At 34.4% G+C, this 14937-nt stretch overlaps 1 protein-coding gene across 1 annotated transcript; it reads right to left on the reverse strand.

The window, feature by feature from the left end:
- Positions 1–639: 639 nt before the first annotated feature.
- Positions 640–3808, reverse strand: LOC149014811 (PQ-loop repeat family protein / transmembrane family protein). Its single transcript, XM_089155825.1, has 12 exons — positions 3393–3808; positions 3245–3287; positions 2962–2988; positions 2687–2782; positions 2450–2586; positions 2105–2273; positions 1858–1965; positions 1632–1727; positions 1503–1523; positions 1352–1410; positions 1174–1264; positions 640–1044 (listed from the first exon to the last, which is right to left on the reverse strand). The coding sequence occupies exons 1-12, from the start codon at positions 3629–3631 to the stop codon at positions 943–945; spliced, it is 1188 nt and encodes a 395-aa protein (XP_089011951.1). The 5' UTR covers positions 3632–3808; the 3' UTR covers positions 640–942.
- Between the last annotated feature and the right edge of the window lie 11129 nt (positions 3809–14937).

Here is a 14937-nt window from a genome sequence, read left to right on the forward strand (position 1 = left end):
ACCATGTTTGTACTGGAGTAGATGATTGCTCCTCCATAGCAGATTTTAGCAACCACATAGGTTTCCCCTATAACCTATAGCAATGTGTAGTTTTCCAGTCTACAACATTATGGTCTAATAACTATGTTGAATTGAGATGATCATAATTTTTTTTAAATAGTAGCTTTATGTAAGGAAAAAATAATCATTTTATATATGTGAAACTTCGCCTTTTGTCCGAAGGAGATTTCAAGTCTTAACTTTCTAAACTTTATGCTATGAGGTGTTAGTTTTTATCAATTAAACCAATCTATTAGGGTATAAATTAATTTTACTAGGAGAAATGAGGCTCCATTTGCTTCTCCTGGCAGTGACCCTGTAAGTCAAAATCAAAATGTGGTTTTGGCAAAGGCAGCATTGCACTTGTGGATCAAAACCAACCTCCTTCTGGATAGATTTCTCCAAGCTTGTTCAGAGATAAAGATAGAAAGATCCAGGGGTTCTTTAATTGACCACAGGCCAATTTCCAGTCTAAGTCAGCATATATAAGCTACTGGCAAACAAACAAAAAGAAGACAGTGGTGCCAGAACATTCTGCATGTTCATCGTTTGGCTTTGGGAACTTATCTCAGATCGATTCAGTGTAACACATCTCCAAGGTTTATATTTACAAAGACACTTGAAATAATTTCACAAATGAAATTTCTATATTTACATATAAGCCAATCCAAAATTATTTCAATGCCTGAGTTCAAAATGGTAACCGGTACAGGGGACATTTATGCTATTCTTCCTCGTGAAAACCTAGATATAATCAGAACCAGCATGGAAATAATGAAATTAATGTTTCATATGGTTGTCTTACAAATTCATGCAACCCTTTTAAGAAGGAAGCTTACACAAGCATAGCTTAATCTTAAAAATTAACGATGATACCAAACTGCTAAGTAACAAAAACTTTAATCAAGATAGTAATGGTTTCACAGCTTCCATGAAGTCTCCCTCTTCTGCATCACCTGTTCTACTTCGCCGCAGATATTTGTAGTAGATGTACTGGAGAATAATCTGAACAGGAAACTTGTCAAGGTAACAATGCCCTCAAAAGAAAATATATATAAATTAAAGGCATTGCTTCAACTATAAATGTTAAATAGTATTTAACAGTGGCAGCTATAGGTTTTTCTCAGAGGATACAAAGAGATCTAGTGCCACACAGACTACAGCATCTAGCAACCAAGGCATGTTTGCTTTTATTTTCTCCCACTCAGTGCTTCTTACTAGAATACTGCATCCACACACATTGTTAGAGATGGGAAACAAAGAAAAGGAGAGAGAAGGAGAGAGAGAGAGAGAGAGAGAGAGAGAGAGAGACCTTCCCACATAGGCAACATTGGCAACTAGAGCAAAGATGAACATGAGGGGGTTTAAGCCCTGAAAGATTTAACAAAGTCAAGTCAAGCACCTTTGATCAAGTTTTGCATAGTACAAATATATAGCAAAGATGAGTTTCTGAGAAAATTTACCTCCACACTTCCTCTTTTAATCTGATACATGAATGAATCCAAGTAAACTTCATTAGAAACTAAACCAGAATAATTAAGAAAACACAAACTTCATTCCAAAAATAATTTTTAGATACAAAAGGAACTCACATTTAACCATATCTGAGGGATTCGGCCTCCCATGTATATAGCAGCCATCAACCATCCTAAAGCGATTCCATAGGGACTGTGTTCAACACTAGCACCCTGCAATGCATATTAGTCTTCTCTATTATTATACATCACCAAGCGGTCCAAGCCATTAAAGTAAACCAAATCACTGCAATAATTTTAAGGTATATTTTCAATTTATATAATGAGAATATGAAAACTATACATTTTGGAACCCTAATTGCCTCATCCCTGATAAACCCAAGTGTCCTTCCATCAATGCTATGGTTTTAGAGGGTAGGAGTGTTGCAGCAGCAAATGTTCCATAGCCCACCTGTAGACACATTAATACATTCAGATCCAGCCCATTTGCAAATATGGGCTGGTATGTAAAGCTATTGAACCAGCCCAGTCCAAGATTTTGAGGAATCCAGAAGGGAAGAAGGAATAGAAAACAAAGATGACAATCTTACAGAACGTGGAATGCTGATGGGCTTGGTGGTCACTGTTGGTGGACACGTTTCATCATCAGATGAGGATGATGACTCATGGAGTTGCATGGCTGAAGGACCACTTCTGGCAGCTCTAAGATGAGAACCATAAGAAGGTGGAGTTGCACTTGTAGCCAGAGACCTTGCTGACCTGCAAATCCATTAATGCAACTGAACATAAGGATAAGGAAAGAATAACCTTTTCTTCTCAACCACAGATAGAACTATCGATTGCTGACAAAACCCAAATCCCAAAAATTTACTCAAATCAAATGGAACAAAACATGCACAGAGAATTCTGTGGGTGGTCCTGGAATAGATACATACATATAGTAAGAGTCCCTCTGAGGTGTAGTTGATACCCTGGGGAGACGTTTTGGTATGGAAACGGAGGAGTTTTCTGACTTGGGTTTCCCTGCTGCTGACGATGGTGGTGGTGGTTGTGACTTTGGATCTTCTCTTACCTGAATACAGGAAGTCTTTAAGAGAAAATTTAAACAGAAACCCATATGACTAATCAGCAGCTTTTTAGTTTAGAACTAGGGTTAGGGCTTTTCTGGCTACCGTTGGCTTGGCCTCTGATTTAGACTTCCACCATCTACAGATGTGGTCATAATAGACACATTGCCACACCAACACCACTGTACTGACTGTGTAGAGCTGCCAACCAACAGAAGAAAAAAATGTTAGAAATGGGCTGATTCATGGGCCAGAGCTTGATTAGAGGTAACCCAAAGCCCATAAACCATACCCAGAAGTCCATAACCAGTAAGATTAGTACTTTAATAAATTAATAATAAAGAAGAAGAAGAAACATGAGAGATTGAGATTGATTTTACCAGTGCTGTGTAGAACTGTGTTGGCAACTGCAACAGACAGAAAGGAAAGAAAATCAAGAAAAACAAAATCTCAATATGTATCTAGAAGAAAGAGAGAGAAAATCTAAGCCACGTCGCCGCATCTGTGAGGAATTGCCTGTTTAAGAAACTTTCTCTTACGCCGCATCTGTGATTTTGCCATCACAGCTGAATTGCCAGTTTTAAGAAACTTTCTCTTAAGCTAGTTTAAGACATAAAAAGCTCACTTTTTGACAACCACAGAGAATGACCGAAGAATACTTACTGTAGCTGGTTCAAGGAAACAACCCAAGAGATTGAAAACATCCCTGCAAAAGGTTATTATGGATAGTGAATGAGTAAAAAAAGAAGTAATTAAGGTTGGCAAGCTGCAGGTTGAAGAAAATTTGGAGGAGGAGGAGAAGAGAGCAAACCCAGCAATCCAAGTGAGAAGAAAAGTGAGAGAGACACCATGGCCGGTTTTAGTTCGGAAGTTGGTGATGATCTGTGGGATTTCTGCAACTCCCCAAGCAATAAGACTGACTATTCCGCAACCAAATGAGATATCATCTTTAAGATTGCAGAGACAGTCACTGAAATATTTCAGAACCCAACCAACGCAAGGCTTTCTCTCCTTGGAACAATAAGGATGGAAATGGGGTCTGGGTTTCATCTCTAGATAAATCTTTCTCGCTCACTCTCTCTTGCTTTACTTTGATTTCCTTGATGGGTTTGTGCTAGGGTCTTGGTTTTTGGTGGGTTTTTAAAGACAAGAGAGTCGAGAAGTCACTATTAGGAGTCAAGTAAACCAGTAATGATGATGTGGGAAATTAAGGATGAAAAACAAATGAAGAATAGAATATGCGGTGGCATTCTTATTGTGATGCTGTTTGTATTTTAGGTCTTGATTGCTCATCTGGGTTTTATAAACTAAAGCATACAAGCCAAAAGAAGGTGAGGTTACACTTGTGCAGAGAGGGAGAGAGCTGTGAATTCACTGTGAATGGTATTCATTTGGGGAGTTGAGATTCAAAACATAAATAAATAAAAAAGATGTGCGAATGCAATAGAATATGCGGTGGAAATCTTCTCCTATATGCCTTTTTATGAGTAATTAGCGACTTGACATTGTAAATGAATATTCAAATCAAGTGTGGTATTGAAGGATTGGAGAGATGATGATGAAAAGGTATCTTCATCTGTAGTTTGTCGTGATATGTATGCCATAGTTGTACACAAAGAAACTAGAAAATAACCTTATTTTTTACCATTATTTTTCTGTCTTCTATAAAAATAAAAAATAAAAGGAGAGAGAAGATAGAAAAGTCATTCTTTATTATGTAAATTTGCATGGAGATGATGTTGGGTTATCTGGGTAATTATGACTGTATTGTTTTTCTATTATTTGCATTTTTTTTTTACCTGAATGTCATCTGGGACCCATTAAAGGTTGAGGTATTTTATTAGTAGAAATCAAAAGAATTAGATAAGGGATCATCTGCCTTTTCTCAATCCAAATTATCTCATGGTTAATTACAATTACATTTTATCAGTTGAATGCTGGACTCTGTGTGCTGTCTTAAATTCTTGTATATGTTAATGTTATGAAGCTTGATCATCTTTGACATGTTTTGATAACAATCTGAGTGAGATTTTTTCCCAGAATCAGTGTCAGACTCCAAGGTTTCTTCGACCACTAAATGAGAAGTGTCATAAGAGTTTTTGGGTGGAGGATTTCTTAACTTTTTTCTATTACATTGTAAAGCATTTTCAGCTTCACAAGTGAGAACAATTAGGCCTTAAGTTGGTATAAAGCAGGTTATTTCCCCCTGCTGTGTATTAAATTATGATCATAATCTCTTATACTCGGATAACCTTGTGAAACTAGGTATATATGTTTTTGGATCCATCTACCAAACCCTCTTCCTCTCTTTAGAGGAAAAATAATAATAATTTACAGATCTAATGTGAGCAGTTTTTTTAAGCATGGTTGAACATAATGTCACATTCATGTCTCCTTTGTAAAGTGAATCAGACAAACCTAACCATCAGGGAAGGACCTTACACCAGACCTGGCTCCATCAAATAATGATAAAATTGAAAGGGGAGAGAGACAGATGGTAGTACATAACTTTTTTAGTACAGATGGTAGGAGTTAGGACATAGTTACATTGGATGAGCACATAAAGAAAGATCTGGGGGAAGCAATGTTTGGAAGTGAGATTGGGTGTGGGTCTGCAATAGATCACAAGAAGTCATCTATTATCAAGTTGTACTAGTTGTACTAATTGTATTGGCTCATCTTATATATTAAAATTTGAGGTTTTTTTATTTACAAGGATAAAGAATTGTGTTCTCTCAAATTCTTCTATCTATATATATATATATATAGGAAGAGTGATCTACTTTTGGTCCATTTTATCAGTGTTTAGAAGTAGGCTCCCTCCTATTTGTGTATTAGAAATATATGAGAGCAACGGAATCCTCTACACGCAAGGGTAGAAAATCTGGACTCTATATGTTATATGGTAATGGCTGGTTAGAGAAGAAATACCTGCAAAAAATTATTCTTAGGGTTTTTTTTAGGTTGGGAGGAGAGAAGGACCCATGGTCATTCTCACTAATCCTCTTGTCTACAGCTTAGGTTGCATTTGGTTGATAAGAAATGAAGAGAACAGCGATAACAATAACAAGCCTTGTTCCAATCGAATGGGATCAACTATATAGAGAAAGGGTTTGAATATGTATCTATAAAAACAAGGGATGTGAATTTGTTTGTGAAAATAGATATAGAAAACTCATTGTAGACAATCAGCAGTTTTTTCATAACTATCTATTCACTGAAAATTTAATTGTATTATATACCATCAAAGACTGCTCAGATCAATATCTTTTGGTGGAGAGGTATAGATTTATGTAATATTCCCACTATTTATGTACTCAGAAAAGAGAAAGAAAAACAAAGAATCCTTTGAATCTCCTTTTTGTCTAATCCCACCCAAATCCTTGGGTTTTCCTTTTCATTTTGTGGTGTTGAGGAGCACTTCTTGCATTCGATTAATATTAGGACAGGAATCCTAAGCCTCGAGATCAGTAAAGAAGAATTAGATTGCAATTTCTTATTGTGTGTGACTAGTCTTTTTAACTGGTCTACCTGATGTTCACATCACTAAGATAATTAATTATTATCATATAAAGTAAACTACATCATAATATATTTAAGAGAAAGAATACTATTTAATCGCACTCTTGCTTTCTTTCATAGGGCCTACTAAAAGACTTAGTTTAAGGCGTTCCATCAATTTTACAGTATTTGCTTTATCAATCAACCTGCAACTTTACTAGAAATAAAAAAGAGAAACTTGATCTTCCTTCTGAATAAGAAGAGAAACTGTGATTTATGAGCAGCTTAATTTAATCTTTTTGCTCACAAGGTAGAAGATTCATTTTTTAAGTGTTAATAAGGTGGATCGGAGATAGGTCTCTTTCTTAATGAGTAGTGAAAAAATGTGAGGGGAGCAAAATCCTCTAGCACTCGCTGAAGAGGGTCCCAACTCTTGAAAATTAAAACATGTTTATTTTGTATTATGTTTCACCACTCATCGAATGTCTTCTCATACCTGTCTCCGCATCTCTATCAAATCTTCTATCAATTAATAGCAATCTTAGAGCTAATTATTTCAATCATGAAAAACACATATCAAATCAAACTTTATTACCATTTTAACTTTTTATGAAGAACCTGCCCATGGAATGACCCACCTACAAAATAATTGCTTATCAATTTACTGCACAAGTCGTTCAATTAATAAATTTTAGGATAGACTCAATGCCTCATAGTTTGATGAGGTCAAAAATTCAAAGTCTCTTACGAATTAATAGTGGCAAAATCGCATTATATATTCAAATAGCTATAGAATTATTCTCTTGAAGATGTATATACACTGTCCTGATAAACATAATTTAAAAGAATAGTAAACTAAACAGCATAGTTGTATATTTTTATAATAATGGTTGTTCTTCTAGTCCTCTTCTCAACCTTTTGTAATTTTATGAAAATTTTCTCCTACTATTTGAAAGAGGAACAAAACCTGTTAACCTAATGAGGGTAATGGTTAGAAGACTATTTTATGTTCTTTTTTGGATAAATATAAGGATTAGATTAGTAGGACCAATCATGATCCATTTTGTTTGCTTCTCTTTTGAATCCTGCAACGGAAAAGGTGTCTAGATTCATTATAACATTTTTTTCGAATCTTGCAGGAATCATAATCAGATTCATCTCGTAGTTTGAACTCTTTCTGAATCTACCCTGCAATGATATCTAGGTTCTTCATCGTCATTTGTTTACTCTCGAAAGTAGCCACAAGGAAGTCTAGGTTCATCATCGTTGTATTTTTACTTGATTTAGCTTCCAAGTATATAGGGTTTGTTTGGCTGCAAGGAAATTATAGTGAGCAAGATTAAATAAATTTCCAAAACCAATTATATTATACAAGTAATTGTTAAGTGAAAATGTATACTCATTGGAGTTAGGTTGAGAAGGAGGATCACTAGCTATAAATTATACTTTCTAAGGGAATGAACAAAGTACATTAGCAATTGGCTAATGAGGAACAAAACCAGTTAACCTAATGAGGGTAATGGTTAATTTTATGTTCTTTTTTGGATAAATATAAGGGTTAGATTATTAGGACCACTCATGATCTATTTTGTTTGCTTCTCTTTTGAATCATGCAGCGGCAAAGGTGTCCAGATTCATCATAACATTTTTTTTTTTAATTTTGCAAGAATCAAATCAGATTCATCTTGTAGTTTGAACCCTTTCTGAATCTATCCTACAATGACATCTAGGTTCTTCCTCGTCATTTGTTTTCTCTTGAATGTAGCCACAAGGAAGTCTAGGTTCATCATCATTGTATTTTCACTTGATTTAGCTTCCAAGTATATAGGGTTTGTTTGGTTGCAAGGGAAATTATAGTGAGCAGATGATTAAATAAATCTTCGAAACCAATTATATTATACAACTAATTGTTAAGTGAATGTATACTCATTGGAGTTAGGTTGAGAAGAGGATCGCTAGCTACATCTTATACTTTATGAGGAAATAAACAAAAGTACATTAGTTGGCTAATTGACAAAGGAAGATAGTTGTAGATATCACATGCATATATTTCACTTAATCCATAACCCTGAATACGATCAGGGGCAAACCTACACTGGGGTCGGAGGGGCGGACCTAAATTGGGGACAGAAGAGCCATGGCCCCCCTCAATATTGAGAACAATTTTTAAAGGTAAAATAATGGGTATAATGTCATTCTTAATTAAAAATTAACTTCTCAATCCCTGTTTATTCTCTCTCATTTTTTTCTTTCTATTTAATTATTTTTTTCCCTTCTCTTTCTATAAATGTCGGTTAAAGAAATTTTTGAAAAAAAAGCTTATTAGGTATTCAAAATATCATCATAATTAGAAACCAACTCTTCAATCCATATTTATTCTCTCCTCTCTCCTCTCTCCTCTTTCTTCATATCCATTCTCTTCCCTTTCTATGAGTGTGGGTTAAGGAAAATTTAGAAAAAATTTCTTCTCCATAATTAGGTACTCTTTCTCTTTCTCATTTTTTTTTTTTTTTGTTATTCTTTTTATTTGATTTTATATTTTATGTTTCTTTATTGCTTCTACAATGTAAAGGATAAGTTCTATCCTTTACATGCAATTTTTTTTTTTTTGATTTTATATTGTGAATAAAATGTATATAGCTAGTAAGGTAATTAACTACCATTGGTTTGCATCTCCTACAAAAAAAAAGAAATTTGGTTTGCATTTTCCTACCAAAGAAAATTTTGGTTTGCTAAAGTCATGTGTCATTTTTTTTTTTTTTTTTTTTGTATTGTTGCTTTAATTTATCTATATTTTGCTAGAAAAAAATTTATTATCAATAATTTATTTATTTTTTTCAAATATGTGTGGGCCCCACATAATATGTGGCCTATGCTTTAATATAATAAAAAAATCAAAGGTGAGGACCCCCAATATGTCTGATAAAGACTCACACAATATGTGTGGTGAAAAAGTATTAATGCTTCTCCAATGGAAAGGTGATCTTAACTTTCATTCTTTGGCTCCTCTAATATTGAATTCTAGTTCCGTCCTTATACGACTAAAGTGTTTACTAAAAAAAAATACAACAAAAATTGAATCCCTAATAATTGATAAGCTCAAGGTCTGGGCTCCTGCAATTCTAGATACTTCAGATGGAGATTTTTCTGGCCCACATTCACGATGAAAGAAAAAGTATCAAAATTTACTAACATCATAATCCCCTTTTAACTTATGAAAAAGTTTCTTTTTTATTCTTTAAAAATCAACAGGTGATTTCGATGATGAAAATTTTCAAACATTACCTACTCTATTTGTTTTTATAAACCCTTTTACCTTGATCTCAGTGTTCTTGGTTGAAAACGGAATTTTTAATATCATTATATCTGCTAGAAATGAGAAAAAGAAGTATGTGAGTTCCTTTTTAAAAAGGTGCTTTGTATTAAATTAGGAATAGAAAATAAAAATTACATGCATGGTAACGCTTCCCGTTGGCACCCTGGTGAACAAGTCAGGCCAGATCCGGAGGCTAATTACAGAGACATAAGTGGGTTTCTCCAGGAGAATTCGAGAAACTAACTAAAAACACTGCACAAAAATTAGATTCCCTAACATGATGTGTGAACACACAGCTATGTAGCTTATGTTTGATGTCCAATATATCATCCACAATACCTCTTGTTGCCCATGGGATTTGTAAGCCTCCAATTACGATTTGAACTACGAGTTAAGAGTCGAATTACACTTGTACTTGAGTATGGCCATAATGTGTAACTTTTTGTAGACAACAAAATATTGCTTTCAGCTCCGTATGAAACACATTTTTGTCATCACTACAACGTGTTAAAGCAAAGATTACATGCCCTTCCGAGTTTCTTCCAATTGTGCCATAGTCATCACCACGATTATCCCGAACTGATCCATCACAATTAATAGCAATCTAAGGATCAAGTGGTCTGGTCCACAAGAGTATGTGAAAATTAGCTGCAACACATACTGACCATCAATGAAGATAAGAAATTAAGCTTATATCAAACGTTTTTTTTTCTGTTTCCCAATGTGTTTCTACTGGGAATGATTGCTAGAAATTTAGAATTACTTTGATAGAGTAATGAACTAATGATAGCTCCATAGACCAACTCAGGTTAGATTAATCTGGGTAGCAAGCATCATCATGGCTGAATTTGACTACGACCCATTGGCCTCAACTTCCTTATCAGTTGCAGGTTGAAAACTGCAACTCAAACTCAAACTGAGGAAACACAAACTCAAACCAAACTCGAGTTTTGCCATTTCAATTTTTATGTTAAAAATAGAAATATAAATAGATAGATGTTGAGGATATCCTCAGGAACCTATGACGATCGAATTCAAGGTAATCCTTCAAAGATCAGGTGGAAGCAGCTGGAAAGCAAAAGGAGGCGCCGTGTCAAAAAGATGATCGACAAGGAAAAATTTTAGAAAATGGGAAGTGGGACCCACCATCGTGTCGCGAGTCGCGACAGATTTAGTAAAAGTCGCGACTCGATAACGCTTAAACTCAGCAGCATATGAGCATATCCATCCATCACATGGCGCGATTCCTTACCACAAAGTTTAAGGAGAGAGAGAGAGAAAAAAAAAACGACAATAGCGGCGACGGTCCTCTGCAGATGGGTTTGACGTTGACAATCTGGACCACCATAAACGACTCATTTAAGGCTCTTTTTGGTATCAATTATCATTGTCAATTATGAGAAATTTTCATTATTTTAAATTGTTTGGCATCTATTCTGAATTTTATTTTTATTTAAAATAATAGAAAAACCTCCAAAATCCATAATGAACTTTTTGTCCATTATGGATTATGATGAGAATTTCATTATCTTCATTTGTGTAAATTTACTTAAAGTTCTATAAGTAAGATGAGGGTAAAATAGTCAATACACATTCTTTTATTACAACCATACTTTTTCCTTCTTTTCTCACTTGTTTACTATCATTTTTAACAATTTTTTATCTTGACACCAAACTTATTTTCCATTTCATAATTTATTTTCGATAAAATTCACCAAACCATTTTTCATTCTTGACCAAAAATGAATTCTTGTACTTATTTATTTTAAATAGGCATAATAGAGAATGAGAATTGATACCAAAAAGAGCCTAAGTTAGAGCTGAAATTGACGGCTGGAAATCCACCACGTGCGCAATGATGATGAAAAGATAGACCGATCACCATTGAAGGATTTGTTTTTTTCTCTTTGGAGGCTAAGGTTCACCTGCCCGGTTTACAACATTTGGTCTATCTTCAATGGTTCTTACTAAGATAGAATTTCACTCCTAATTCCAAAGAAATTTGAATTCTAACATCTTATGTGAAGGCATTAGAGACTGATGGATGGATATTCACCGCAACTTTAATTTAGTTTTGAATGGTCTATTAATGTTGTAGCTTGTCCCTCTCATGATTCAGAGTAGATTAGCCTAGAAAACAATGAATCTTGCTAGGTTGGTGTATCGTACGTGTTGGTGCTTTTAGAAAAAAAACATGTACTAGTGAGATGAACTGATTTTTCTTTGACCTAAAAGAAAGTGATTTAATGAAATTCACGTGACGTCCATCAACAAGTACCAGCATCTCACACACACACTTGACACACCTGATAAAAACTATAATTCTTTATGAACTCCCACGTCTCTTGATTATTATTGGAGGTCATTACCAAAAGAAAAGATAAAAGATTATTAAAGGAGGCCTAACAGGTATTTCCCTGGTTAGCAACTTGGAGCCACTTGGCCGTCTTTTCTCCAAGAAAAGAAAACCACTTTTCTTTTTATGTGGCACTTTGGCCTCCTCCTATGAAACTTTGGTGTGTTATCACCTTGTCTTTTTGTTAGCAGTAGTATGTTTAACCCTTATGGATCATCATTATTGTTGAGGATAAGTCTTTGGATAAATGATCGCAAGCATTTCTCGCACAAAATTTTAATCCTAGTGAACTCTCATTCTATGAAATGATTGCACACATAGTGCAACTTTTCAACGAAGTTCGCCGTTTTGCCCTCTGGTGAAATCTGAAAAATAGCTAGTTTCACCGAAATTTAGGCCGGTCTTTGTCAGGTAATATTGCCGTAGGCGAATTGAAACTTGAAGGTTCCTAGGTTTGCAGAGATGGATTTTTGAGTCTGGTGACTGAGTGAAAGGAGAAGAGAGGGAGTCAGTCAATCAAGGAGAGTCCGTCTAATAACCCTAAATTCCAAAGAGAGAAAAATAACATTTATATTTTACCACAATGAGAGGTGCTTGCCAAAAGATCTCAGGTTAAACTACATTTAGAATTTTCGCCGATTTTCCCGGTGATATTCCGACGAGTTTTGCCAATATCGATTTCTGTGAGATTTTTATTTCGGTAGTATGCGAATTGGCCGAAATTTGCCTGATCGCCAAAATTCAGGCAAATTTCGACGAAATGTTTTTTTGTGAATGCACAAAATAAGAGTTCAAACTCTTATCAATTAGATGTAAAACAATTTATCAACCAGAACAACCATTCTCACATGCATATGATGACACCTCAAGATGAATTCTACATAGACTCAAAACTCTTTTACATATTTATAAACTCTATTAGAGACCTTGCAACTTAGTAACTCAGATCTTCACAAATTCTGAAAGACATGGATCCTTCTATAAGAAGAGTGTAATACATTATTCCAAAACATAGTGAAAAGTGAAAACCTTTTAACTACAGTGGATGTAAGTGGATTGCAATCGAACCACTTTAAAATCTCTCTTTCTCTAGTTCACACCTCTCTCAACTTTTCTCTCTGACATGATTTCGTCAATTATACATATGATGAATTTTATAGCCCATTTTGAACATATGGGCCAACCCGCATTTTAGTAGAATAGTGAGGTCAGGGTCCAGTTCCTTGGAACCCAAACCAATCATTAGGTCCTCTAGGCAAAGCCGATCTAGCACACCATATTAAAATATGAAAAAAATAGTTGTAATATGAATTCAAGATATCGAAAGTCTCTCAAAACTGCATAGAAAAATTACCCTATGAATTTTTTTCTGTAGAAACCTTTTTTTTTTTTGGTTTGTCAACCCTGGTTTTTTATAAACCGGTGTTCGACCCAGGGGCGGACCTACTAAGGGGCCGAGGGGGGCCATGGCCCCCCCCCGGATTTTTCAAAATTTTGATTAATTCCCTTCAATTTTGGATTTTTTATATTAATCTTCTTCATTTTTCCATTTTTTTCTCTTGTCACATGTGAAATGTCACTATTTGGCCCCCCCCACCCAAATATTGAGAACAACTTTAAATGTAAAATAATGGGTATAAAAGTCAATCTCTAGTTAAAAACTAATTCCTCAATTCCTATTTATTCTCCCCATTTCTCTCACACATCTTTTTTTCCTATTTATTCTCATCTCTTTCTATTAACGTGGACTAAAGGAAATTTTTGAAAAAAAAAATCTTATTAGATATTTAAAATGTCATTTATAATTAGAAACTAACTCCTCAATTCCTATATTTTCTCATATCTCCTCTATCCTCTCTCCTCTTTTTTTCCTAATTATTCTCTTATGTTTCTTTCTTCCTATTTATTCTTCCCTTTTTATAAGCGTGGGTTAAAGAAAATTTGGGGAAAAAATCTTCCCCACAATTAGGTACTCTTTTTATTTATCAATTTATTTATTATTATTTTTATTTGATTTTATATTCTTTGTTTCTTTATTTTGTCTACAATTTTTACTATTTGATTTTATATTATAAATAAAATGTCTATAGTTAGTAACGTACTAAGTACCATTGGTTGCATTTCTTACCTTTAAAAAAAAATTTGGTTTGCATCTGACATTTTAGGGTTGAAGACATGTGTATTTTATTTTTTTTGTTTGTACTGATGCTTTAATTTATCTACATCTTGTTGAAAAAAACTATCATTATCACTAATTTACCTATGTTTATCAAATATGTGTGGGCCCCACAAAATATATGTGAGTTTATTCCTTAATATAATAAAATAATTCATACGTGGGACCCTTAATGGGTCTTAAGGACCCATACAATATGTGTAGCGAAAAACCATTGGTGCTTTCCCAATCTGGACTTCCATTTTTCGGCCCCCCCCAATATTGAATCCTGGTTCCGCCCCTGGTTCGACCCGCGTCGCACACCTAGCTAAGTGGGTGAATCTCCCAGTGGAAATTTTTTGCATCCACAAGGATTCGATACCGGAACCTTGCTTAAACGAACCAAATTGATTACCACTTGGACCAACCCTCGTTGGTTGTAGGAACCTTTAATTAGCACCGAATTCACCATTCTTAAACTTTTTATATCAATTTTCATTATCAATTTTTCATAAATTTTTATCTTTAGGTGTGTTTGGTATCTGTTCTAAACCTTATTTTTATTTAAAAGAATAGGGAAAAAGGGGGGGGGGGGGGATCCCATAATTTACCATGAACTTTTAGCAATAACTTTAAAGAGCATGTATTCATATTATTTAGAAAGAAGAAAAAAAGGTTTGCTCAATAGGCAATGACCAAAACCTTTGGTTATTTATCTAAAAAGAAAAACAAAAAAATAATAAATTTAACCCTACCTGGTGGTATATTTAAATCATACATAAAAATTACCCCAAAAATGTAGTCAACAGGTATAGTTTTTCAATCACTTATGCATTTTGATGATGATTTTCTGGCTATATATGGTTAGATTAAGTAATTATCACTAATCAGAAAGCTAGGAAACAGTTGTATGTTTTCCTTGCTTTCAACCCTCAAATGATCTTTGTTTTTTTTCCAGTAAATTAACCTCATTCCAGTGTTAGGTCATCCCAGTATCCCTAGGCCATTGATTAATTTAAAAAAAACAT

Source organism: Hakea prostrata, chromosome 5 (assembly GCF_041222555.1).
Source record: "Hakea prostrata isolate BN-2017 chromosome 5, UWA_Hpros_2, whole genome shotgun sequence".
Lineage (NCBI taxonomy): Eukaryota > Viridiplantae > Streptophyta > Magnoliopsida > Proteales > Proteaceae > Hakea > Hakea prostrata.

Coding starts and splice junctions, on each gene's coding strand:
- LOC149014811 (XM_089155825.1), bottom strand. CDS start 3,631: ATGAAACCCAGACCCCATTTCCATCCTTATTGTTCCAAGGAGAGAAAG. Junction 2,989..3,244: donor GTTTCCTTGAACCAGCTACA/GTAAGTATTCTT, acceptor TGTCTGTTGCAG/TTGCCAACACAGTTCTACAC. Junction 1,966..2,104: donor CCATCAGCATTCCACGTTCT/GTAAGATTGTCA, acceptor ATGTGTCTACAG/GTGGGCTATGGAACATTTGC.